The sequence below is a fragment of the Anser brachyrhynchus genome (assembly GCF_964034855.1).
Source record: "Anser brachyrhynchus genome assembly, chromosome: 11".
Lineage (NCBI taxonomy): Eukaryota > Metazoa > Chordata > Aves > Anseriformes > Anatidae > Anser > Anser brachyrhynchus.
Window position 1 is genome coordinate 7,494,394 of NC_137706.1, and position 26,531 is coordinate 7,520,924.

General features: G+C 37.6%; 1 protein-coding gene across 5 annotated transcripts in view; it reads left to right on the forward strand.

Annotated features, from left to right (window-relative positions):
* Nucleotides 1-26,531, forward strand: part of TLN2 (talin 2) — a 228,742-nt gene that overhangs the window by 55,879 nt on the left and 146,332 nt on the right. For 4 of the 5 annotated variants that reach the window (XR_013956084.1, XM_080607980.1, XM_080607979.1 and 1 more), the window contains exons 4-9: nt 16,021-16,191; nt 18,943-19,040; nt 19,300-19,429; nt 20,741-20,893; nt 21,797-21,939; nt 23,429-23,556. Coding sequence is in view for 4 of the 5 variants with exons in the window: in XM_080607980.1 (XP_080464106.1) it covers nt 16,056-16,191; nt 18,943-19,040; nt 19,300-19,429; nt 20,741-20,893; nt 21,797-21,939; nt 23,429-23,556 (788 nt within the window). In the remaining variant the exon portion in view is untranslated. Of the gene's footprint in view, nt 1-10,084; nt 10,249-16,020; nt 16,192-18,942; nt 19,041-19,299; nt 19,430-20,740; nt 20,894-21,796; nt 21,940-23,428; nt 23,557-26,531 lie in introns of all 5 variants that reach the window. The other variant, XM_080607981.1, reaches the window with a different exon arrangement.

Here is a 26,531-nt window from a genome sequence, read left to right on the forward strand (position 1 = left end):
TGTCTGAGGACAAGATTAAATGATGTAAAATTGTTAAAGAGTAAATAGTTACTTGATTATAGTTGCAAGTCTTAAGGCTCAATGGTTAGCAACTCTTTAATTCGTATTGTTTTATAGGTAGAGCTAAGTATAGGGAATTCTTACAATCAAGCGTAACAGAAAGAACGTTGTAACTAGTGTAATTTTATGAATTAAAACTGTATTAGGTCCTCTTTTGCAATGCCACCATTTCCTCACTTTAGTGATACTTGTATCAAATCACTGTTATCAAGTGTGATATCAAATAGTATAGCTAAAGATATTAATTAGGTTTTGATTTGAGAAATTCATTCTTAAAAAGTATCATATCTTATATCAGTCAAGCTAATTGTGTCTGGCTGTGCAACTGATTGAACTGGATTGGTAATTCCTTACATATCAGACATAACAGATGCTATTGGGAATATTCCTGAATGCCTAGCTGTGAAAGGAGATTTCCCCAAGGAAATTTTTTCAGTTCATTCATGTTGACCTGTTTCTTGAATGTATTGCTTAGTCTGCAATCATTTCCCTCTTCTCTGTCAGTAATATGTCAGTGCTTCTGGCAGTTCCAAATGTGAGCAAAAATGTAAGCAAATGGTGGGAAAACAAACTGTGCTTAAATTCACTGACCTCTTCACATGGGATCTTGGTTCACTGATGGCAGTAAGACCTGCTTTAGTATCTGAGGTTAACTTAAGATCTTTCTGAAAAAGCTTCATACTGAACTAGTCATGGAAAATGTAAATCTGAATCTAAAGCTTGCCTAGGCTGTGTCTCTTTCAGTATATGGAGATTAATGAAGAGTGCATGTGGGGACTGGAAATTGAACTGAAGTTATTGTGTACAATTATGAGCTAAAATAATACCCAATAATAGGAGAAAGTAACCACTAGTGGAATCACTGCCAGAGAAGAATATGAATAGTAGGGAATGCTTCAAGTTCTTCTTGGCATGCATATGCTGGATGTAAGGAAAACGGAAGCTTATCTCTGAAAGTTTTCCTGGGTACGTTTAATGTTGTGGTTGTTTTGCAGAAATCTAACTCAATATAATACTTTTTGAGAGTTAATGGGAATGTGGTTCCTTGGAATTTACTAATACAAAAGTGTCCAAGGAAGCTGATATTTCCAGCCGTGACTCAGAGTTTTTTCTGTATCAGACAGTTCAAGATACTAAAACGAGAAGTTTGATGTTAGAGAAAATTTGCCATTGTATGGCTTTGAGAGGGTGATTTGCTTATCAATAATGTATGAATTTTAAAAAGCTACGTATTCTACTGCACTTGAATAAATTGGCTAGCAGTTCTCCAGAAATAAAATCTTAACCTTTCTTAATTTCATTAAAAGTTTTATCAGTTTGTAAAACAGCAGAGGCAGACATGTTTGCATCAGACAGTGAACAAGGTAAATAGTATTTGGTGTGGTGATAGTTGAATAGTGTTTTTTAAAAGCAACACTGTACCTTGATGCATGCAACAATTGTGAACCCAATTCAAATATAAATACTGGGTCAGCATGTAACTTTGGTTGCAGCCGTTAGTCTTACAGGGCAAGCAGATCAGAAATAGGTCTTGCGCTGCAAGAATTCTTGAGTGTTGCTCCCTCCATTCTGAGTTTTCTTTGTGGATTTTTTGTTGTGTGTATAAATTAGTCACCCCTCTTTTTTATTTTATTGTGCAATAACTGTAGTCTTTGTAAACAGTGTTATTGTTAATGGTGAACTGGTTTTAAGTCCCAGTTCTCAATCATTGGATTGGTAAAGGGATTTTCAAATACTGGATGTGTGTTGAATGTTCCAAGTTTTTAATTTGCTTTTCTTCTGTTCTCTTGACAAAATTCTCAAAGAAGGTTTTGTGGACTTTCAGAGAGCAAGCACCAGCTGATAGGCACAATTTTAGTGCTGGTTACACATGGGCAAAAGATGCAAATGTTCAAAAGGCTGTTGGATGATTGCTTCATAACTTGCTATCAAATCATTTTGATGTGCTTTTTTTTTTCCATTAAAGGTGGGGTCAGAGAAGAAGGTATTTTCGGACTGTGTATTTGGAATCATTGGTGAACGTGAAATTTGCGAAATCTTGTTGTCCTGCTTCCTGCAGCCTGCCTTGGCAGGCTCTTTTTTAATGGACAGTTTTTGTAGGTAGAAACCCTACAGGGAAATAAGTCAGAGCGTGTCCCCAGTTTGGAGCTTAGCTGCTTGATTTGCACGTATACTTCAAATATTCTGACTATCCCCATTTTACATATTCCCTTGCTTTCCAATTAAGAAAACGTTAAAGGAAGATGTTTTTCATCTTAGAAAAGCAGGTCTGCCTGGTAAGTGTCTCTGAGGTGGCCAAACTGGTAGTTGTTGAAGGTTGATACCAGCTGAAACAAGTGGAAGCCCAAGCTAGAGTCATACGTGCTTTGGTAGGAAATGATACCTGTAGTTGTAAATTGGATCTCAGGTTCATTTCCCATTTGTTGCTGGATATAATCAATAGAAGCAGTAACAATAACAGACTGTTTTTCCCACTTGCACTTGGAAAATAACCTCATTGCTTTTTTTATGCAGTAACGTTTTTATTGCCCTCTGATATTTTTGTGTACATTGCAAAGTGTGGTGGCTTAAGTCTTCTTGGAGGCTGAATCTAGTATCTAAAATATAGTGAACTTCCTTGCTGACCTGCTTTCTCCTTGAATGCTTTTGTCCATGAGCTGAGGTGAGGGAGGTCTTGGTAGGGCACTTTATTCTGGACTAAGAAACAGTTTTCTGGAGGGATGGTTTCTGTAGAAAATGTACTTGGTAATCCTCTTCTGGATAGTGAACTTAAAATTAAAGTGGTAGCATGAGTTCAACACATCTTTTCTTGTGAATTCATACTTCTGTCACAAATACTAGCCCAATATTTTTTCAGTTTTATGTGCAAGTGTGTGTTCCATATACATCTGCTCGTATATACTTAGGTATGTAGGTGCAGAGTACGTGTTCTTCCACACTTAGGGCATATGTAGTATTTTCCTCATCTGTGTGAGTAACCCATTTGAAGATGTGAGCAGATGGTTATGAGCCATAAGACTGTGGTTATGAGCCATAAGATCCAGTGTTTTAGGTGCATTTTGAAATAGGCTCTGCTAAGAAAAATAATAAAACATGTGAATTGGAGCTTAACCAACTGAGGAGTCTGCTGATTTGACTATGAGCTTTTAAGTAAGATCATCACCAGCGTCTCTTAACAAGCATATTTGCTCATAAAGGTTTGCACAGGTTTGACCTGAGATTAGCACATAGTTGGCAATGTACTAGACTAATTATCTTATAATAGACTTGCAATGTGTGTGCATCCTGTTAAGCCCTATAAAAGTCCGGCAGCATTTTATGATCTTATCCTTTTTATCTCTATAGTAGTAGCTGCTCTGCGCTTTTATCCTGGTATCTTCAGAGACTGAGGCTTTTCTCAAGCTTAAATCAGTTTCAGGAATTGTCATGGGGACTACACCATTCTATAATGTCCTCCCCTCCTTATCCAGTAGTTGTGAGCATTTATTGTGGGGGAATGGAAATAGTCTTAAAGCTTAAAATACATGAACATTGTGATGTTTGCTTGAACCAATGGCTGATGAATGTTAGCTTTTTCTTGTCTCAGTTTCTCTGCTCTCGTATTTCGTGGCTGTTTTGTTATGATGCTACTCCATTAGACAGAGAGAGAGAGAACTGGCATTGAGGAATCATTTTTCCTAGATTTTCAGGTTACTTCCCTCATAGAGTGAAGTAGTCAGATCTTGATCAGTCTTAACAACTTTCATTTTCAGCATGTATCCATTGTCTTTTCATGTGTAACACTTCTGTGAATGTATTTGAATCCTTCCAAATTAGTTAGAGCTGAAATGTGAGAGGGCTGTGATGAAGGCTTGCTGGAGTAACACATGGCTGGGTAGAACTCCCAACTCTGCCAGTGTGAACCCAGCTGGCATACAGAAATTCTGAACACCTCAGAAATGTTGGCTTGATAGGTGCAAGAACACTATCCTTGCTTAGCTTTTCTGCTTTCATCAGCGTTGATGTTTCTGATAGCAACTGAGCCTTCTGTTTGCTATTACTTTGTCTCTTTCCTTTACTGTTACTCTTTCTGGTACTCTACATTTCTTACCTGGAGTTCTTCTTGTTAGTCATTTGTTGTTTTTCTCATGTTGAAAAAGTAGTTTTTTTTTTTTTTTTTAATCTATATTGTTATAAAAACACAGGAGCCTGTTGGGTCTACCAGAAACCTTGATGTTAAAAAAAAAATTATTACAAGGAACATTAAACTTTTGTGATGACATGAAATGGTTAAGTGTCAAGACATCGTTTTTCCTTCCTTTCTCCTTCCTCCCTATTCAGTTGCTGCTCTCAGTAACTTAAAGGAGCTTGCACTAAGCTCATTCAAGGTTGCTGCAACAGCATTCGAAAATCCTTTGGTATTCTAGATATTGGAAACTATGGTTGGTACGTGTATTCACAATAAATTTTAAGCGGGTGATGGAGGTTGGAAGAGCATGAACATCTTATTTTATTAGCTATTGAAGTATGTTGGGAGGAGGTGACATGATCTGCTGTTTTTCAATTTGACATGTTTTATGAAGGCATCGTTTGACTCGTAGGTAGTGTGTAAATTGTTGTATACACTCATCTAGCATTTATTTGGATATAATGGAAGTATCACAGTTCTGTGGGACTACCTTTGTAGGGAGGGATATATGTTGGATTATTATTGCTGTCCTCACCATTTTATTTATTTATTTATTCATTTATTTATTAATCTTTTTTTCTGTAAACTTTATCTCCATGACACAAACATTGATAAAGAAGGATAATTTATACAGAAATGATGGTAATCTCATGATTCCAAATTGTGTTTGCTCATGAGAAAAAATTGTCGGGGTATTTTTACAGTAGGTGGGATCAAGAACAGAGCACTTAAGAGGTAGAAACGTAACTGAATTAAGAAAGTAGATTCAAGTAGTGATAGGCTAAGCATTGAATTTTCCACTAAATATTATAAGGCAAAAAAAAAGAGTATTCTAAAGACCCACTTGGTGATATTAGCAATGTAATGCCAATACACTGCCTAAAGAAAACAATTCCTTTTTTTCCATTTGAATGGGCAGAATATATTGCGGTGTAAAATGAGTGACGTGTTCTATACTGTGTCTATATGCCACTTGAAAAAGAATAAGGAAATGCTGAGTAATACTTAGACCACAGTAGATGAACCCAGTAGGTCATATCCTAGCTGTGTCACTTAATGACTAAATTAACAGCTCTGTCAAGTTGTTTATCACATCCTACATGGGGGTTGCTGCCAAGAAGTGACAGACGTAGCCGGAACTTTGAGTAGCTGCTTTGAATTAATGAAGCAATGCTTTAAAGCAAGTATGCTCTTAAAGGTTGTAAACTCGGGCATAAAAATATTTAAAAAAAAAAATTGTCCTTCAAAATATGATATCATTTCACTGTTTGAAAACGGAGCGAATATGCAGAAGTCTGCAAGCCTGGATTAAACAGCCCAGTTGGTAGTTTGACCTATTATTGTTGCCAGTGTGATTTCGAATCTGGATGAAATGCTTAAAATAATCTGCTGCTTTGGAAAAATCAGTCTTATATTGGCTTAACTCTTCCACAGAAAAGCTATTTTTATCTTCATTTATTCTCTCTATGCTATTTAATTTACATGCATGCTCTTAAATTACCAGAAATATATTCAAAACTGTTTAACTGTCTGAGTGTAAGCAACTTTCTGCTCTTTTGATGGATATAGATAATCCTTTCAAGCAGTTACGTTTTGCTTAAATAAATAAAATACATCTGTATCTCAGGTATTGTGTAAATTTTGCTCTTGACGCCTGTGAAGATGTTTATTGCTATCCTCCCAAGGGACCCTCTTAAAAGGGCTTATCTCTACAATGGAAGCACTTGATTTAGAGAGGAACCTAGCAAAAGGATGTTTACAGATTCACAGATTCACAGATTTCTCTAGGTTGGAAGAGACCTCAAGATCATCGAGTCCAACCTCCGACCTAACACTAAGTACTCCACTAAACCATATCCCTAAGCTCTACATCTAAACGTCTTTTAAAGACCTCCAGGGATGGTGACTCCACCACCTCCCTGGGCAGCCCGTTCCAATGCTTAATAACCCTTTCGGTAAAGAAGTACTTCCTAACATCCAACCTAAACCTCCCCTGTCGCAACTTTAGCCCATTCCCCCTCGTCCTGTCACTAGGCACGTGGGAGAATAGACCAACCCCCACCTCTCTACAGCCTCCTTTAAGGTACCTGTAGAGTGCGATAAGGTCGCCTCTGAGCCTCCTCTTCTCCAGGCTAAACAAGCCCAGCTCCCTCAGCCGCTCCTCGTAAGACTTGTTCTCCAGACCCCGCACAAGCTTGGTCGCCCTTCTCTGGACTCGCTCGAGCACGTCCATGTCCTTCCTGTAGCGAGGGGCCCAAAACTGAACACAGTACTCGAGGTGCGGCCTCACCAGAGCCGAGTACAGGGGCACAATCACTTCCCTCGACCTGCTGGCCACACTGCTTCTTATACAGGCCAGGATGCCGTTGGCCTTCTTGGCCACCTGAGCACACTGCTGGCTCATATTCAGCCGACTATCCACCAATACTCCCAGGTCCTTCTCCGCCAGGCAGCTTTCCAGCCACTCATCTCCCAGCCTGTAGCTCTGCTTGGGGTTGTTGCAGCCCAGGTGCAGGACCCGGCACTTGGCCTTGTTGAACTTCATGCAGTTGACCTCAGCCCATCGCTCCAGCCTATCCAGATCCTCCTGCAGAGCCTTCCTGCCCTCGAGCAGATTGACACACGCACTTAGCTTGGTGTCATCTGCAAACTTACTGAGGGTGCACTGGACGCCCTCATCCAGATCATCAATAAAGATATTAAAGAGGACCGGCCCCAGTACCGAGCCCTGGGGGACTCCACTAGTGACCGGCCTCCAACCAGATTTGACTCCATTCACCACAACTCTCTGGGCCCGGCCATCCAGCCAGTTTCTAACCCAGCGAAGCGTACGCCAGTCCAAGCCCCGAGCAGCCAGTTTCTTGAGGAGAATGTTGTGGGGAACGGTGTCAAAAGCCTTACTGAGGTCAAGGTAGACCACGTCCACAGCCTTTCCCTCATCCACCAAGCGCGTCACTTGGTCATAGAAGGAGATCAGGTTCGTCAAGCAGGACCTGCCTTTCATAAACCCATGCTGACTGGGCCTGATCGCCTGCTTGCCCTGCAAGTGCCGCGTGATGACCCTCAAGATAATCTGCTCCATGAGCTTCCCCGGCACTGAGGTCAAACTGACAGGCCTATAGTTCCCCGGGTCTGCCCTCCGGCCCTTCTTATAGATGGGCATCACATTGACATGTTGCTTCACCTCTTCTGGCTTCAACAGAAACTCATATTCCCTGTTTTCAACTTTGTTCTGTGGTGTTCTTGCCAAAAAGGAGCAAGCGCCTGGAAGGCCTCTTCAAAGCGTTGAGTTGTTGACTGCTGTGTCAGAGGCTGTTACTCCTGAGGCTAATGACTTCCACGTTATAACTAGTTTCAGTCGAGCTCTTTGCTTCTGTTGCCCAAAAGCTGCCCTGGTTCTGTTCAGAACAGTGATATTCCCATATCATTGTAATTCATATTTCATCTTGAAGGTACATTCATGCGAGTTAGCAAATATGCCTTTTGACTTGGAAAGCAAACTAGTTGAATTGCTAATAAACTGACTGTCCTATAAACAAATCTTAGAGTTGAATATTTTGGTTTCTTACATAATTTTGCTTGAAGGTGCTTGCTTGCTGGATACGGAACAAAATAGATGATGTTCCTGTATGACTGTGTGAACCGCAAATAGCATGATTGATGCTTATTAATGATTCCAAAGGTGGTCCTAGTTCACCTTCATTTTACTGGTTTTCAAATGGCTTATTTTTAAGACTTGGTTTTGGACACTAGATGATATCTTTAAAAAAAAAAATCTCAGCAAAAATTCACAGCATATAAGTGTAAGCTTTTTTTTTTTATTATTTTATCAGAATGTGTGGTATGTATATATAGGCCTTGTGGCTGAGTAGGGCTTTTCTTAGGGCACGGTATGTTTAAGGTCTTGCATTTAACTGTCAATGCACATTTTACACACAGAATAAAGAATGTTCTTTGGAATAGTGTTAAGTGTCTTGTATTATAAGTGATGGAAGGCTTATAGTTCTTGTTTGCTTGTTCACGCTTAAACAGTTCTGACTAGCCACCCCAGACAGCATGTAGTACTTGAGACTTTGTTTTCTTTTGGACACCCCTAAGCTGATATCTTTGTACTCAGAGACTAGAAGTTAATACTTGAAATGGGCAGTTTGTTTACTGCTGTTGCCTTCACCTTTAAGCTTATTTGATCAAAACAGAGTGGTTTTTTTTTTGCTTTTGTTTTGTTGTTGTTGTTCTGTTTCTGGCTGCCAGAAGAGTGCATGCTGCTCCCTTCTAAAGTTGTTGATGAAACACAACTTCTAGTTCAGCATTCGTGTGTGTGATATTTGGACATCAGTGATAATTCTCCCTGAAGCACCTCTCTACAGTGTTCTCAGGGGAATGGGAAAGCAACCGGTCAGTGATGGCATCTTCAGTGTCTTGTCCATCAAGGAGTTTGATAAAGGCCTTGCTGTGCCATATGACCATGTTTCAGGCATGCAACCCACAGGTTAGTCAGCTGCTCTGCAATGAGCTGGTGGAGAATCAGCCTAGTGTTCTAAGAAAAAATATAAATAGCACCTCTTAAGCACTTTTGAGAGCAGCCTGGTACAAATGAGTTACAAACAGACAGCAATGGAGCACTATAGAGAGGGTGGACTTCTTTGGAAAGTGTGAGCTTTTACAGGATAATTACATAAGGTGGCAACGGCGAACGACTGGTTTAAGTGCCACTGTGAGTTTGTAGTAAAACATATTTTGTTGATCTTAATGCCTGCACAGTTGTCTGCCTGCCGTGTGGTGCCGTCGTTACTGATTGTGAAAGATGACACTTCAATTTGCATTCATAATTTGGGAAATAAGAAATGTAACTAGAAGGACAACTCAGTTTGTGTTTTTGATTACCTTTTGCTTAAGAAGGTTTTAGCAGGTAGCAGTCCACTGAAGAAGTGCTTGGTATGTTGCAGGAGAATTAGATGTTCAACTGTTGTGATTAGTAGAAAATATAGCATGTGCTGTATTGCTCGTGCCATGGGCCAGCAGTAGGGTGGTGCGTACTGCGATGAATAGAGACCTTCTGACCCACTGGGTTGTCTTACTAAGTTAGTCTAATATAAAAATACATAACTTTGCCTTATACTATCATGTATACATGTAGGCTTTTAGACTTTGATACTCCCATAATCTAGATTTGTATTTTCTCAAGCCTAAATGAACAAGTTAAGGCACATCTCTGGGGAGACCGACTTCTGCTAAATCATAGCAGAGCGTTGTTTTTCACCAATAGCACTGGCAGTGGCAACTTTGACGTGTCAAATATGGACTATGTCCATAATCAGTGTTAGCTGTTCCATGTTTGCTTGGTTTAAAAATGCAGATGTTTTGGCTTGTTTTACTTCAAGCATTCTATTGGCAAGGATGTGAAATGGAAGCAAAGTCATGTTCATTTCATCATAGCATTAAGCTGAGATAGTTTAAAAAAAAAAAGTCTGCATTCTCTGTTTGCTTAGCAGTGTAGCTCAAAATATAAAAACCATGTCCTTGCCTCATCAGCAGTCAGACACCCCAAGCATTGGGGTAGGAATGGTAGAAATTAAGCCAGGTAAGTATGTGAATGCTCAAGGAGATCAGTGTTTGCTAAATGATCACCCCTGTAAATCTCACTTCTTGTGGCTCTCATAAGCTATGCTTCTGCTGTTTTGTTGTATGCTTTTAGCTTGATGATAGTTAATTCTTGCTTGAATTACAGGATGCAAACTCCTGTTCTTGTTAATATTCAGAAGCACAGCCTTTTATCTTGGGTTATATGTCTCTTGAGAGTCCTTGTAAAATGCTTCTTGAGATAATTATGCTTCCCCCCTCTATCTCTTTGCACAGCAGCTGATGAGGTAGTTTTCGTGTCAGTGCCACCTTCTCAGTCTAGCAGAGCTGTGCTCTGTTACCATTTAGCTTCTCAGGGAATGTGATGTGAAATTTCTGTATTTGTCATGTGACACCAGGAGGGAAAGCAATTTGAAATGAATTGCCAGTGGAAGTAAAAGGTGAGTATGCTTTGACACTCAGCTTTCTTGTTATTACTTTGGAGACATTTCTCAAGGAATGTTAACAAACATTTGCTTGACTTACTATCTTGTGACTTGTTGTCCATCATTAACTTTGTACTTTTCTTGCTTATTTTGTATCAAACAAGTAAATCAATAGAAAAGCATTTTACAAACTTACTTCAGGGAAAATAGAATGTTCAGATCTACAGATACTTACATTTTTTTTCAGTATAGAAAATGTATTTGATGTTCAAACTTTCACTGAAAAAAAATTCAAGAGATGAAGGGATGTTTACTGTGTGTATGCATGCATATGTGTGTATATATATAATATAAATATATTTTTCTCTAGGGAATTTCAGAAAAATTCTTCTAGTGGGAAAAAAAATGTAAAAGAAAAATAGATTACTTGTTCACTGAGATTACTTGTTCACTGAGATTACTTGTTCACTGAGTATGTATCTGCATCTAAACCCAGACCTATTGTAGCTTAACAGTACCAGCATCCTAGTTCTAGCTGTGGTTGTGTGAATGCATGTCTATGCAAGGGGCTTTGAGGAAGGATAAAATAATATCTGCTGAAAGTTGAAGTAAGGCTTTGCATACGGAAGTACAGTGTCTGCTGCAAGTTTTATCCTCCCAGGTTAGTGACTGCCAGCTATGGTGACATGCTGGTCTCTCGGTGACCCAAATGGGACAGTGATCATCACTTTACCACATGGTGCTTCTCTTCCTCTACTGAAGATCACTACTGTCTTGGATGATCTGGCATATCGTTTATATAATCACTCCATAACCCAGTTCTGTCAAAACTAAGGAGAAGATTCTCTTCAAAACATGATGACCAACACATGAAAAAAAGCATCAGAACTGGGTGAACATGATTGTGCAGACAAATGTTGGCAGTTCTGAGAGGGGCTGTTAATGTCTGCAGCTGGAAGGTAGCTGGCTGTTGTAGTGGTTACACCAGTGCTGGACTGTGGCTGGAATGGCAGGCATCCCCACAGCCTGATGTTACTTCACTCCAAAGAAACTTAATATTGTCTCGTTCTCAGCTCATACTTTTCAGTATTATCTTTTCTAGTATGTTGGAAATATTTTTTCTTATTGTCATGATCTATCAAAGGTATATCTGTGGGTGCATAGGCACTTGCTCATCTTTATTCAACCACTGGTTATACTCTTGTTTTGTTGGGATTTCCCAGAACGTGGGTACGTACCTGTCAGTACTGGGTTCTCTCAGTGATGATTCTCTTGTTTAAGAACTTCGAGCTGCTGCTCTCTTTCCCATGCTGTCTGGACTGTAACTTATTATTTCGATCTCCAGCCTTGCAAGCACGGATCAGTTACAGTCTGATTTAGAAATTGCCTACTCCAGTGCTTACAGGGCATTAGATTTAGTACGAGGTGAAACATTGCTTCCAAAATACTTTTGATTTCCAGGAATCCTTTGATTTTTGATCACCTGCTCCAGAGAGTAAGTGATATTGGGGAAGAGAAACAAAGTGTCTGTTAGTTGCACAGAAAAATACTTGAATGTGGTGTGAATCAGTGTATAGAAGCTAAAGGGAACATGGAAGGATTTTTTCCATTGTTTTTCTCCATGGTGTCAGCCCTTTTTCTTAACCACGTTCATTTTTCTTTTGAGGAAAAACAGCTCTCTTATTTTGGCTGTTACCCAGGAGATGGAAACTGCCTGTCCCAGTTACTGCTGAAAGCCAGGTGGGGAGGTTTAGTTTGAGGCTAATCTGAAGTAGACACATGAATACCCACGTCTGATTTTTGAGAACACAGTGCTGAAGGAAGCTGATAACTCATAGACTCTTTTAGTAAGCTCTTTTCGGAATAAAGTATATTTTGGCATCTCTGAAAACAGGAGCATTGAGTTTAAGGGAGATTAGACCATTGCATATTTAGGTCCTTCCTTCTTTAAGGAGTAGTGTTTGAACCTAGAGGGAAAAAAAATAACAAGAAGGCATTGGGAGGCCATGGTAACAGGTTCATAACTTGTAAAATTGTATTAAAGACTACAGGGATTAATTTGCCATGTCTGTGTATGTAGAGCGGGGGGGGGAAAGGTTCTTTTGCAGCATGGAAGACCTAGTTTGAAAACTTGCAAGGTGAGGTGGTGGTAAAATGTAAAAACTAGTAAAAATAACAATTGAGTAGCTTCCCTGTGGATGTTGTGGACTCCATTTCAACAGAGCTTTGTAAGAATAGATAAAATAAGCACCTGCCGGGGACACCATAGGGATGCACCATTTTTCAGTAAAAGGGACTAAACTAGACTGCCTCTGGAGGTTCCTTTGGACAAGTTGTTTTTATGGTGGTTCTTCTAATGGACAACCACAAAGTGAAAATATTATCAAGCTAGGAAACAATGTAATGCATTTCGAAGGGGCTTTTTGGTGTAAATATGAAGCGATGGGTCATCACCTTGTTTTTAAACTTATCAAGTATGTGATGAGATCATACTGGTGAAGCTGTTTCCAAGTTCTAACTTACTGTGTTCTGTATCTTACTGGTGAGATCCTGCCCAAAAGCTGTGTTTTGCTAATTTTATACTAACCTAACAAAAGAAATAGTACAAACTGCAAAATCACAACAAGTTTAGCAGAATATCTTTTATCATAGATATTTACCTTTCCTATTGAAATTTCATAGCCTAGCTTTACCATTTGGCTTTTCTCTGTCCCCTTTTCTCCATTCATAGAGGGAGATTAGGCACTGCACTGAATTTAAATGTTTCCTCATAGCGTGCCCTTTTAAAAATCCATTTTTGAGTGATCCATATGAAAGGGTTAATTAAACTTTTAAAACTTATCTGTTGGAAGTAAATGTGTCTATTTTCATGCCATTACTTTGTGACCCTTCACCTTAAAAGAAAATTTTGTTTTCTGACATGATATAAAGATTCAGAATTAAGAAGCATAATAATACATCATCATAACTTACACAAGGACCCACTGACTACTGTCAGGGCTGATAATAAAGGATTTCTATGTATGTCAGGAAACTTTCAACCTAAGTGCTAATTTATGACTATTAAGTCATTGGTCTAGTATTTCTTACCAGGAAACATGAATCACTTCATTAGACATGGTGATGTTTCACTTTAACCTTAAAAGAAGGTGGCTAGATGGATCTTGGAGAAGGTGGTGCCATGTGCCTGTGCAACTGTATTATATTCATTTAGCTATAATGTTTGAGTATACAGATTCAGTTGAATGTGTATGTTAGCAGAAGAGAGGAGACATCTTTACATGTTTCTACTCTTTTTTTTAAAAAGATGATTGTTGAATGCATTTATATTTTTTTTCTGAATATTTCCCTTCAACCAAAGGCATTCATACCAAAAGCTAGACTGCATCTCGTTCATGGAAAAGTTGAAAAATCCAGGAAAAGGTCAACATCCATGTTACTTTCTAATGGACAAGACAGCTCAAGTTTTAAGATGATACTTGTAGGTCCCTTCCAACTCAGGATATTCTATTTAATGTGAGTGGCTTGCAAGCCTCACCTTTGGCTCAATAAAAAAGCAAAGGGGAGAGGACAGCTTTTTCTGGAAAATGTTTTCTAGAACTTTTACTCACTGGTGTCACTTTCTCTCTTAATCTTTTTAAGAGGAGTAGCAATGATGAGAGAGGGAGAGTCCAGAGGGTTGCATTTAATGTCCCTGCCCTAACATTCTCCAGACAGAGAAGGGAGCAGGAATTGTGGCTCACTGTACTGCACCAGAGCCAACAGCCAGGTTTTAAAGGTGGCTTGTGAGTTAGGGTTGCTTTCTGAGCAACTTGCTCAGGCTGTTTTTCAAGCTGATGTGTCTATTTTCCAGCTGTTAGTGTGCCAGTTGTTTTTAACAGTGTATGTACATACACATGAACACACAATTCTCCCAGGGACCCTTCTGGTGAACACTGCTCCAACCTGTGGTTTCTTAGGATATTTTTGTTTTCGTGATGCTCTGGGGTTTGCTTATTTATGAATGATTAAGTACTAAGCTAATCCTGACTTCGGTGATTCTCTGTGGAAATACTGCAGAGTTTTCTTTTTCCTTCTGCATTTATTTTGACCTGCTGCTGTACTGAATGATTACTTCTGAAAGTAAGGACCTTTTGGATAAGAATAAAGAAGAGTGTTTGGTAGTAGGTCAGGTCAATAAATGTATATCTTTGCCTAGAATGGTTCAAATCCAGATTTTTATCAGGCACTCATAGATTCAGAAAGCATTGAGGTATATACATCGATGTTCCCTGTACATTTTTCCTCTCACTGACCTCTTTTCCATTGTCAATCTGAAAATCTGGCACTGTCTAGAATTTATACTGGTGGTAATAAGTGGTTCTGGAAGTAATAAAAAAAAAAAAACCAAAAACACAAAGTAGAATGATTTAGCTTGTTGAGAGGCAGCTGGGTGGGCTGCCCCAGTAATATGTGGGAGTGTGACATTTTAGAGCTAGAGTTACTCGTAAATGGCATCAGTAGAGAGATGATTTGTCTGTGCCTTGGAGAAGGGTGCAGTCATAAAGCTCGGTGCTTTGGTGTTGTTTTCTTAACACTCTTGAGATATAAATGGTGGTTCCTTCCTATTGCTTCAAGTGAGTTTGCCAAATTGAGTATCTGGGCTGTAAAAAGATGCACAACTGGCCTTTAAATTTTTAGCTAATGGAATGTGTCCTCAAATTATCAGCAGCAGTTAATTTGAGTCCTTAGCATCTCACACCCTCCTATTTAAAAACATGCACATGCGTTTATGCAGAAAGCATTTTAAGATTTTGTTGATTCTGCATTTATGCAGAAAGGGTTTTAGTTCTGAAGAATTTTTGAAGATCCCTAAGGAAAGTCCAGTGATGGAGGTGTGATTTGGAATGTCAGGACAGTGAGGAAGGACACTTGAGACAAACCCCAGACAATTTACAAAATGAAACAAAAATCATTTGTATCTTCCTGTTTTTGTAGACAAATATTGTCAAATTCAACGACATTTCTGAAATAGAACTGGAATGAAAAATAACTTGTTCTTGGAGCTCTGGGTAGGTGCATAACAGGATAGAAAAAAATCTAGTAGATTTATGCAGGCTTGAAAAGAACACACAGTATTGCATACTTCAGAATCTGCTTTGTTTAATGTAGTTTTTCTAAGCAGTTTATTACCAGCTAATCTAAATGTTCTAACAAAAAGGGATGGTGAGAGTCATGTTCATCGTTAGGGGGAACCAGTTAATTTCCTCATCTGAAAATATGTAGCCTTTGTCTTTGGAAAGCAACCTACTCCTTCCTGTACCCGCTGATTCCCATGTGTCAGGATTTAAAAAGGAGGAGGAAAAAATAACCATTTTGATTTGAGTTTTGCATATTGAAAATTTGACCTCTAATTTGTATTTGTTATTAAATCTGTCATATCGAAGAGTGAAATATGGATTTAGTGGAAATTATGCAGTTGCTTTTCTGTTACTACTAAATACTTACTGTTGGTGATATACCCAATAAGTATATTGTTTTCTTATGCAGCATCTTGTCTTATCTCAGACAAAATATTAACCTTTAGGAATGTGTACACACCTCTTCTGAAAATGAATTTCCAGTATGCCAAGAATAATATCTGTTTGAGGATGGTTTCTAGCTTGAGGATGCTAGTGGGACTGTATATAGAGCTATTGAAAATGTATCATTTTTTTAAAGTCATTCAATTTTTTTCAATGAACAGTTTGAGCATATGAAAGAGTTAAGTGGAAAATTCTGAGCAATAATGTATCACTGTTTTTTCAGACAATTCAGCAGAAACTTGCAAGATTTTGAACACCATGGTAGCACTTTCCTTGAAGATCTGTGTCCGCCAATGCAATGTAGTGAAGACGATGCAGTTTGAACCATCCACTGCAGTGTATGATGCCTGCAGAGTTATTCGTGAACGAGTTCCAGAGGCTCAAATGGGACAAGGTGAGTTCCTGTATTTATCCTTAGTCGATTCACTGGCTGAACTGAAAATAAACAGACCCACGCTGTTTTTACTGTCTGTTGTGTTCCTTCATTTATCTTTACGGTTGTAGGGCTTGTGTTTTAATTTAAAGAAGACTCTGGAGTAAAAGACACAGAGTTGAAACAGATTTTTAAGTTGCTGAAGTTAGCTGAATTCTTTCTTCTTGTGGTGAGACAGATTTTTTTCTACAATGGGAACATTTTTTGTTGAAACTCTCACTTTCTATGTAAACTGCTTGTTTGGCTGAAGGATTGTTTTCCCTGTGTGCACACATTCACCAGCCTTTTTGAATCTTGCTCTGTTCTCTGAAAGGCCAAGTTATTGGAGAACAGATTTTGTGGTATCATCTTAAAGCAAAGCTTGTGGCTGTGCTTTCTAGGAAGGTCTGGGTAACCTTGTTTAATGCCTCAGCAAAGAAAGGGACAATGTGGATTACCAAAGAATGTTGGACATCTCCAAAACGCAGAAAGGGAAATGCTTTAAACTGTTTAAGTTTAAAAACAAACAACAAGAGCAAAAACAAACAAACAAAAAAACCCCACCATATTCAAAATGGTGCTATTCATTAATCAAATCTCTCTGTACATATTGAGCAAATTAGATGTGAAAACACTGAAATATTTGTTCACTCAGGCAGAAAATCTGTTTTAAATTTAGCCAAAGTTGTTCAAAAATCCAGATTCTTCAGAATCATTTGGTTCTCTACTGTGTATAATGCCATTGGAATGTAATTGTTAGAACAGTTTTATGCACAGCTTTCCAATATTAGAGGTCTCCTGAAAACCTTGTCTCAACTGTTTAAAAAAATAAAATCCAGTAATGTATGATATTGGTATTATTTAGTAATGCTTCTCCTTTGCAGAAGCCCTTAGGAAGTCTAGTTACAGAGCTTCTATTTTTCAGATATAACTTGTGCGTTCTTGATATACTGATCTCCTAAGGCAGTTATTTTGAACAGCTGTTGTATTCAGTGAAGTCAAGTAATAAATAGCGCTGAATATCATAAATCTCAGAAAAGCCTGGGAACTGTCTTGAGGTTTTTTAAGTTGTTTTTTTTATGTGATTGCAGTGCAATTGCAAACTTTAAACACCTTTCTGAAGTTGCAATGCATAACAATATATATATAAAACAACTTATCCTTTCCCCTTCCTTGTGGCTGTTAAAACATTTGTTTGCCTGTTCGTTAGGAAAACTCATAGTGGTGCAGTACAGAGTGATCTAACCAGTTCCTGCACAACAGAAAATGTTGTCTTGTAGTTCTACTATCAACCATGTAAGTTTGACTTCTCCAACAAGCTTGCATGCTGGGACAGAGGCGACTGTGATATTCATGTGCAAGCTGCACAGCTACTGTTACTTCATTACTAGGGTGCGCTCCCCAGAAGTGAAATGTAGAGCAGTCAACGCTTCCTTGGTAATTCTGCTCTCAGCGCAAAGGCCCTTTGTGTGCTTGTAAAGGTCACAAGCTATTTATAGGCACAGATTCTAAAATTTCATATAATTGATTCTGTACTGAATTTGTGTCCATAAACATCTCTGTATGGATCACTTGCCTTTTCAGCAGAGTTTTTAAGTATGGTCTGTAGGAAAAGTTGTTCTTACTCAGTTTCTTGGAAGGGTTTTTCCTTTAAAAGTTGGTATCTTTCAGTTATGTTTTTATATCTTTGCATAAATAACACTGTGTTTAATGTAAATGTTGTTGAATAAATGTGAATTATACGCTTAAAGATGAAACACTGTCCCAAAGTTGTGGCTATGTTTACTTGAGGTTCTAATCAGAGGGTGTGATCACATGGCTGAAATTAAGAGGGCACTGTCCCTTCACTGGGCTGTTGTAACAGACTGTGTGCACACAGGTGACCAGCTTTTATGGAAACAAGCATTAGCTTCAACTTTAAGACCACAGTTAGAGCAGGCGCAACGGAAGAAAGGTAGCCTTTTCTGTTTGTGATAGTGGATTTGTCTAAGCATGTACTGTGTATCAATTCTTCATGCTTTAGTAGTCCTTCAGTTGACAGTCATGGTATTCATTTAGTGTACCTGGAGTCTAGGCTTTGAAGCTTAAGCCTGAATTTGTTCTTCCGTGGCCACGAGAGTTTTACCGTTTACTTGTGTTTCCGAAGGAATCAATAGATTCTGCTTAGCCTTCAATAGATGCGTTTTTTTTTTTCTGAGATTGTTACTACAAATATAATTCTGAAAACCTCTTATCTTTTTCAAGTTATAAACCTGAAACATCTACCAAAAAAAAGATTTGTATGTTTAGCATAGGCTCAGTATGTTAAGGGTTGAAAACAATGTTTTGAAATACAACTGCTGCTTAAAATGGTATACTATGATTAAATCCAAACTGGTTGTATTTTTGGATCTCTAAGGATATAGGTCTTTAAGCAGGACCTATGAGCGTTTTAAAAAGGTCTTATTAGAGAGAACTAATTACAAATATAGTACAGATGATCCATAATGGATGTGAAATGTGCATATTTAGTGAAGCTTTTGTTCAAGTCTTCTGTAATGCCTGATCTACCCTGCTATCTGCTGCTAAATTAAATATTTCTCTGAAGCACAGAAAAAAATAAAGGCATACTAGTTCATTAAGAATGGGGGGTAAACATAATGGAAGCTTAACCATGAACCTGAATAATCTTGAATAAAACGATGATTTTTGAGGTTTTATATTTTTCAATGAAACATCTTTTCTGTTACACAGCCTCTGACTACGGATTGTTCTTGTCAGATGAAGATCCTCGTAAAGGTATATGGTTGGAGTCTGGAAGAACGCTGGATTATTACATGCTGAGAAATGGGGTATGGTACAAGTCTGTTGCTTTGTTCATCAACATGTTTTCAGAAAAGTGTTTCCCAAGTAGCAGGAACAATATTTAGTGTTTGGAGGGGTAGGAGAAATTTGAGTCTTTTCTTGAAACTGATCCATTTCAAAGACGCATATATGCATCTAAAAAAAAAAAATGTGGGGGGGAGCATCTTGCTTCAGGAATCTACCCTATAGAGTTGGTTTTGTGGTGGTTTCCCTAAACGTTTAGAAACAGTATTGTTTACTTCATAGGATATATTGGAGTACAAAAAGAAACAGAGACCTCAGAAAATACGTATGTTGGATGGTTCAGTGAAAACAGTCATGGTGGATGATTCTAAAACAGTTGGTGAATTGCTGGTTACCATTTGCAGCAGGATAGGTAAGATTTTGGGACCTACATATTCAAGAACATTTATTTGTTTATTCCCGTATTGACATCTTGAAATTTAGGATGCCATGCGTGTTATTGGATAGAAGTTGACACATGTTGAAAACTGTTGAAATTATGTTATCAATTAACAGTGACCAAACATTTTTTTGAAAGCTGTTGTCCATGCTTTCTTCTGAAAGTCAGTAAAGAATTATCTATATCCTTAAGCTTCAGTATTTAACATTTGAAGGCACAGGTATCTGACAGTACTGTTTTAAATTCTTCAGTGTGTGTTACTTCTTATACAAGCTTTCCTGCTAGGTGGTAGAAAAATAGAACTAAATTTTCGCTAAATATTAATGACATAGAAGTTGTTGACCTTGAAATACACCTAAACTTAGGTTTCTATGTTACGATTTAGGTTTAGTCACAATATCATGTTACTTGTGTAACTACATATGGAAACCATCCAGAGCAGCTGGCCTAAAATGTATCATTTTGGTTATAGTCTATTTTTATATTTATCTAAATAAAGACATTTTAGGAAACTAACTCAAATTTACCTATAAACATGCATTCAACATGGATTACTTTAAAAGATCTTAAGCTCTTGCTTCATTCTCATTTAGAATTAATTATCTTAATTTGACTGAGATAGATTTAGCTTAATTCACTTTCAAGGTAGATTAAAATGTGTATTTTAACTGTGTGCGTGCTTCTATGCTGGATTCCAATGTGCTGCAATTAATTTGCTCTAAAAATTAGTTTGACTAATTTTCATGAATGTGGTCAAGCATTTATTTAATTTGCTTTCTTGTATAACATAAATATGCTGTGGAGGAAGATGATGAGAACAGAGAAATAAGAATGGCATAGCATATATACTAAATCCTGTGAACTGATTTTTTTTCAATTCAGTTTCATGCAAAATTCATAGGAAGAGTTGAGAGTTCTGGAACTCTACTCACGTGTTTTTTATTCCTCAGTCTGCTGTGCCATGTTTCTTCTGCACATTGTGGGCAAGCTGAAATCACCCAGTTCTCAGGAAGCAATTGTAGGCATCCGCGAAGGGAAACGCACCTTCAAATATGATATATTTGAAGAATAATGCCAAACATTAGAGAAACATCTTCAATGCAGAACTTGTAGATTATTCTTGGGATCCCTTTCCCCATGCTTTGGTTTGCATTTCATCTGGAATATCTTCATTATACTTGTAACGAAGCATTGGTGTTTTAATATATGGAAAATAATTTTATCTGTGTATTAAACGTATAAAATTTTTGTTATTACAAACACTGGATCTATTTCTAATTCCAGGAATAACCAATTATGAGGAATATTCCTTAATCCAGGAGAGCATTGAAGAAAAGAAAGAAGAGAGTACAGGAACACTTAAGAAAGATAGGACGTTGTTGCGTGATGAAAGAAAAATGGAAAAATTGAAGGCAAAGCTTCATACTGATGATGATTGTGAGTAGTGAATTCCAGGATGATTCTTTCACTACTACCTTTCTGCAGAACAGGGCAAGAAAACCATACAGGAATGCATTTTTAGCTTCTTCAGTATGACTCACTTGTTCCCTACCTGTATTGCATCTGTTCATATATGGTGTCATCTACTACTGTGCATTTTTGAGTTTAGTTAAGTAGACAAATTGTTGCCTCTAGCTATGAGAGATAGCATGTCTTTTGAAGTGTTTATATTGCTTTTTTTTTTTTTTTGTGGTGGAGTTATAACTTAAAGTGGGAAGGGAAGATTATTTCCATAATGACCCTTTTTATCCCTTCATTCAAGTTGGATATTTAGCTACTGATGCCTACTGAAAGCCGTTTAAAGTTGTGTCTGGTTATGTCTTTGAAGTGTAAATGGAGTGTGCCAAAGAACTAAGACAATATTTGATCTGTTTTATATGCAAAATGATGAAAATTACTTTGTTTTAACATCAGGGGACTAAGATGAACTTTTACTGGAAGGAAGATGTTTTAAAGTGTATTAAGGGATAAAAAAAGTGAGCAAAGCAATTGGTTTCGGTGGTGGTGTTTTGGTAATCTTTCGAGTAATACTGCAATGCAGCTTTGAAGGTCTGAATATAGTATTGAAATACTATTTTTGCTGTGGTTGCTGCTTCAATGGTATTCATGGTGTTTTACACCATGGGGTAAATTCCTCTTTTTCTTCAGCAGTGCTGTTCTGTTATTAAATTCTCATTTGTAGCAACCATCAGCACTGACTAGAAACATAAAGAAAAATAATTTTTTTTTGCTAGGTGTCCCCCTCCAAGGGGAAGGCCAGTTGTCGTATGATTTTCTCAATAGCTATTAACGCTGGCAACGCTGCAGATTAAACACTCTGTCTGTCTGGTTCTGTTGCAGTAAATTGGCTAGATCATAGCCGAACATTTAGAGAACAAGGAGTTGATGAAAATGAAACGTTACTGTTGAGACGAAAGTTCTTCTATTCAGACCAGAATGTAGATTCAAGAGATCCTGTTCAACTGAATTTGCTTTATGTTCAGGTACAGTATGTGAACCAGGAGTACCAGTTCTAGCTTGCCTGAGGAAACCTGTATAGGTTAATTAGAAGAAAAATATTAAAAAAACAAGTGTTAAATAACTGACTCCGTTGTTGCTCAGGTATTCGATCTTCTAAACTTCTTGTTCTGAATGTGGATTGTGTGTGTTTGTTTTGTTTTGTTTTTGGTTTAGCACTCTTGATAGTGTAGAGGCTTTGATGCTCAAAATCAATACTTCCAACCGAATAATGGACATTCAAAAATACAGTGATTTTTATGTCGTTCTTGTTTCCTTAAATACATAAATAAATGTGTTCACTAATGCCTTGTCTTTAGATCATTGTTTTCAGGTATCAGGTATAGTCCTCCCCATTCTGTAATATGGGTGATGCTTTCTCTGTAATGTCGAATCTCATTTCAATCTTGCAGCTGGCTTTCCACTTATCTCTTTCTGCCTGAGCTGCTTCTGCACCTTCTTTACAATATTCAACATAAACAGCACAGAGCAGGTGGGCTTCCTGTTTGAGATGGACCATATCATTTAACACAGTGGGAGCCCAGCCAGGCAGGTTCCCCGAATTGTTAGAGATGCTTATACCTTAGGAAACTTGAGTTTTTCTGCAGAAGATAGTTTCTAACTGTAGTCTCCAGTGTAGCTGGCTGTAATTCAGTTTGAAATCATTAGGGTTGATTTTGTTAGTTGAAAAAAATCCATTGAATGTTTAACGGGATGCTCAGTTGTTATACTTGAAGCTGATTCAAGTAGGATTGTTCTAAATTGCATTTTAAAGGTCTGAGGCAAATTATAAAATGGTTTTAAGATGATTATAAGAAGGTATTGGTTGTGGGACTGCACTAAATTTTCAGGAGTTTTAAAAGATTATCACGCTCTGCTGTTCTCATGTCCATTAGATACTTCTTCCAGATTACTGTTACAACAGTATGCACTGATACTATCTTGTTTTCTGTATGGATAGATGAGTCTTTCCATGCCAGAACTATAAAATCCATCATCTTCTATGACTACAAAATGTAAACAAAAAGAAGGAAAATGCTGTTTGCCTTCACCTCTTACTATTTCTGTAACAATAATTTTTTTTTTTACTTGCAAGTTAGATCGTTTTCCCTGCTATTACAAGGTGGTAAGATAAGAGTTATGTTGGGTGTGAATGCATACACGTGTGTGTGTGTGTACATGTATATAAGTTGTATTTGATATATACATGCCACAGGAAATGTATATCAAATCGTCTTTTTGACAACAGTTGTTACAATCATGATTTTAGCATGTCTCTGTAGATACTCACCAGAGAAGAATCTATCCCTTTGTTTATTTTATTAGTCATAGACACATGCACAATGGAATAATGAAGACATTCAGACAGAGAAGTGTGTTGCTGGATTCTTGGCCTGTGTTTTAGCTCTTGATGAATTTCAGGGATGGAGTAATTCTTTTGGATGTCCCTGATATGTCTTTGCTTATTTCTTATAGGCTCGTGATGACATTCTGAATGGCTCCCATCCTGTCTCCTTTGAGAAGGCCTGCGAGTTTGGAGGCTTTCAAGCGCAGATACAGTTTGGACCTCATGTAGAACATAAACACAAACCTGGATTTTTAGAGTAAATACTTACGTTAACTTATAAATTCAGGTGACCTAAAGTATAACTAGTGTTAGGTTTTCATAGCCTAAAAGCATATTAGTATTCCAGTTAGTGGTAGCCAGATCCTGTGTGTTTTCTGTAACCAGGAGTCTTACTGCGTAAATCAGCAATTCCAGCTGCTGTGAGGGGACATTTGACAGTGACTTATTAGGCAACACAGGGTGCCAGCTTCCCCTAGGGTGCCAGTTAGGTATGCAACTGGATTTTCCAACCATATGGTAATGTTGTCCATGGAAGCCCTTTCTGCTTTCTCTGGAAGCCAAGGTTCATGTTACCCAATAGTCTCCTCTCCTTTAATGTATCCATCCTCATGTCATATGCATCCTTGATTAGACTGAGCGTACTGGAAGTTTTGTTATTCCTGAGTTATTGAGTTAGGGAGAACTGGAGCTTTGTTCTTGCTCAGATGTCATCTTCTGCCTGCATTTAGTAATGCCATTTGTGAAGTAAGTATATGTTAGTATATATCAGATGTTTGATTTGATAGGAAAGCACATGAATGGAAAGATACTTAATCATTTTACTGAAGTTAATACTGTTGTGTGTAGATATTGAATTTTTCTAACCTTTTTAATGATGTTAATTAGTTGTGTGGATTCACCCTCTCATGGCATTGTATGAATGGAGATCTAGTATTGTGCTCTTTGTATTAGTCCTGGCCTGGAGACCCATCCTTTAACCTTGGTTGTCATGCTTTACTTTCCTGTTGTCAGATGGGCAAACTTAGTTTGGATGACGTTTAGAGGTTCCATTTCTCTACAAATTTTGATTGTTTTGCCTGCAGTAGAATTAACAGAATTAACAGAACAAGGATGGCAGGCATTATTTAGGCATTCTTCTTGATCTTCTAAATTTAAAGTTATTTTTTACGATCCTCTATCATAACTGTATTTTATGTTCAGCAAGAACTGCTGGTTGGATGACGTTTATGCTTTATACAGAATGCTGGCTAGTTGGAAGTCCATCACAGAATAAAATGTTACACAGAAAGTGCAGTATCTTTATATGCTAATGTGAGTGAGAAGTATAAATAACCAAACTGCATGTTAGAAAAGGGAACATTAGTCCAGTGGAAATAATATAGAACTGGAATTTCAAATTCTATAACCTTGGCTTTCTTTTTTTTTTTTTTTTTTTTTTTCCTGCAGGGTGTTTTTTCTACTTAACGTATAATTTTAATTTAAATGGGTTTTGACTGCATGAGGATTGAGCCTTGCAGGCCACCAAGTCTAGTCTCTTGCTGTCCACGTATATAACTAGTTTCATGAAATTACGCATTTCTGATTTACAAGTAATTCTTGTTGCCTTTTTGTTCTCTGTGGAGAAGCCTACTTGAGAACCATAAGGTCCTAGTCATTGCTTTTTGTTTTAAAGTATAGATGCTTATGATTTAGCTTTACATGTGTTTGGCTGTACTAAGCCTTCATGACAGTATTTTTGTGAAATCTCATGCTTCTGTGTTGAGTCTAATCAAGCCAAGCTCTCCTATCTTGTTATGAGCAATATATAAAAATAGTATAGATGAATGCTGACTGAAGAGTGCATCTCCTGTCATTTCAGGAAACACTTCTTGTTGTTGAAGTGTTTATTCACTAGCTGCTGGCCCCTGAACATGCCTACAGGTTCCCTTAAATGAAAGTCTCTGCTCATATAGAAAACAGCATATAGCAGAATAGTACTAGCGTATTTTAGTATTATTTTAAAGCAGCTTGGCTTACTTTGCTATGTCTGCAGTATGTTTGTGTGCAGAGCTACTTTTTATCCTTTTTTTGCCATTGATAAGTCATTCTTGGCACAGGTGAAGATTACTGCCTGTGTCTTCTTAACCCTTTGATATTGACTGTTGGAATTTCCTTAGAGCTCATGCCAAAGTAAATTGTGAAAGCTCTTAAATAGCCCTTCCTCATACAGCTAAAGTTCTGCATTGCATCTAGAGGCACTCCGCATTTAAATTTGATGGAGAATATCTATTAAAGAAATCTTACAATTTGTATGTAGGTAAGAAAGGAGCAGCTAAAACTTGCTCGCCTCTGCCATTTATTTCTAAGCATGCTTGGTGACCACTAAGTTCACTTTTACAATATAGCCTATTTTACTGTCTAAAACTTCTGCAAGGATGTGCTATATACCTTTATGCTAATGAAAAACAATATGCTGGCACTTGGTATAATCATTTTTGAAGAACTGTAGGAGTAACTCAAATTAGATGAAGTTAGATATACACAGCTTGCTATTAGATGTTTATTAACTGAGTTCATTGCACATTGTTACAATGTGTAATTAAAGATTTTAAAGAAGGCTAAATGAATAATATATTTCATGTGGTTTTGTGAACTTATTACACAAACTGTTAAATAAAGTAAAGCCATTGTTTGTTGCAACATAAATAAAGAAAATATTATGGGCAGCATCAAAATAATTTGTCTGCAGCTAGTATTTCACCCTTTCAGTTGTGGTGATTGCTTCTCTATTGATCGAAAAATGGAGGGTCATACAAGGAAAAAGCTCATAACTAACTGCCAGCTGCACGTACAAAAGTATGCCAATTGGCACTTGGCAGATGTAACTTTTTCTCAAGAAGCTCCAAATAATGTTTATTCAGCAATCGCTTCTTAAAGTGTATGTTATCTAACAAGATAAGTAGACATGCTTGAACATCTGATGTTCTCGATAGCTTGTCTGCTTAAGAATAGTTGAGAAAATTAACTTAGTTAATAAAAGATGAGAATTGGAAGTGCATGATTATCCCTTTTCTGTATAAATCCACTGCTAGAATGAGAGTGCATTCAACTCAGTTATTTTTGTTTTTCTTAGAAGTGAATGTAACCAAACTGGTTTGAACCTATGAAATTCTGCGTAAAAACACTGTTTAGTTTGTTTGTTTTGCTTTTTATTTTTAGAATAGATGTGCTAGCTTTTTAGGATAATAAGCT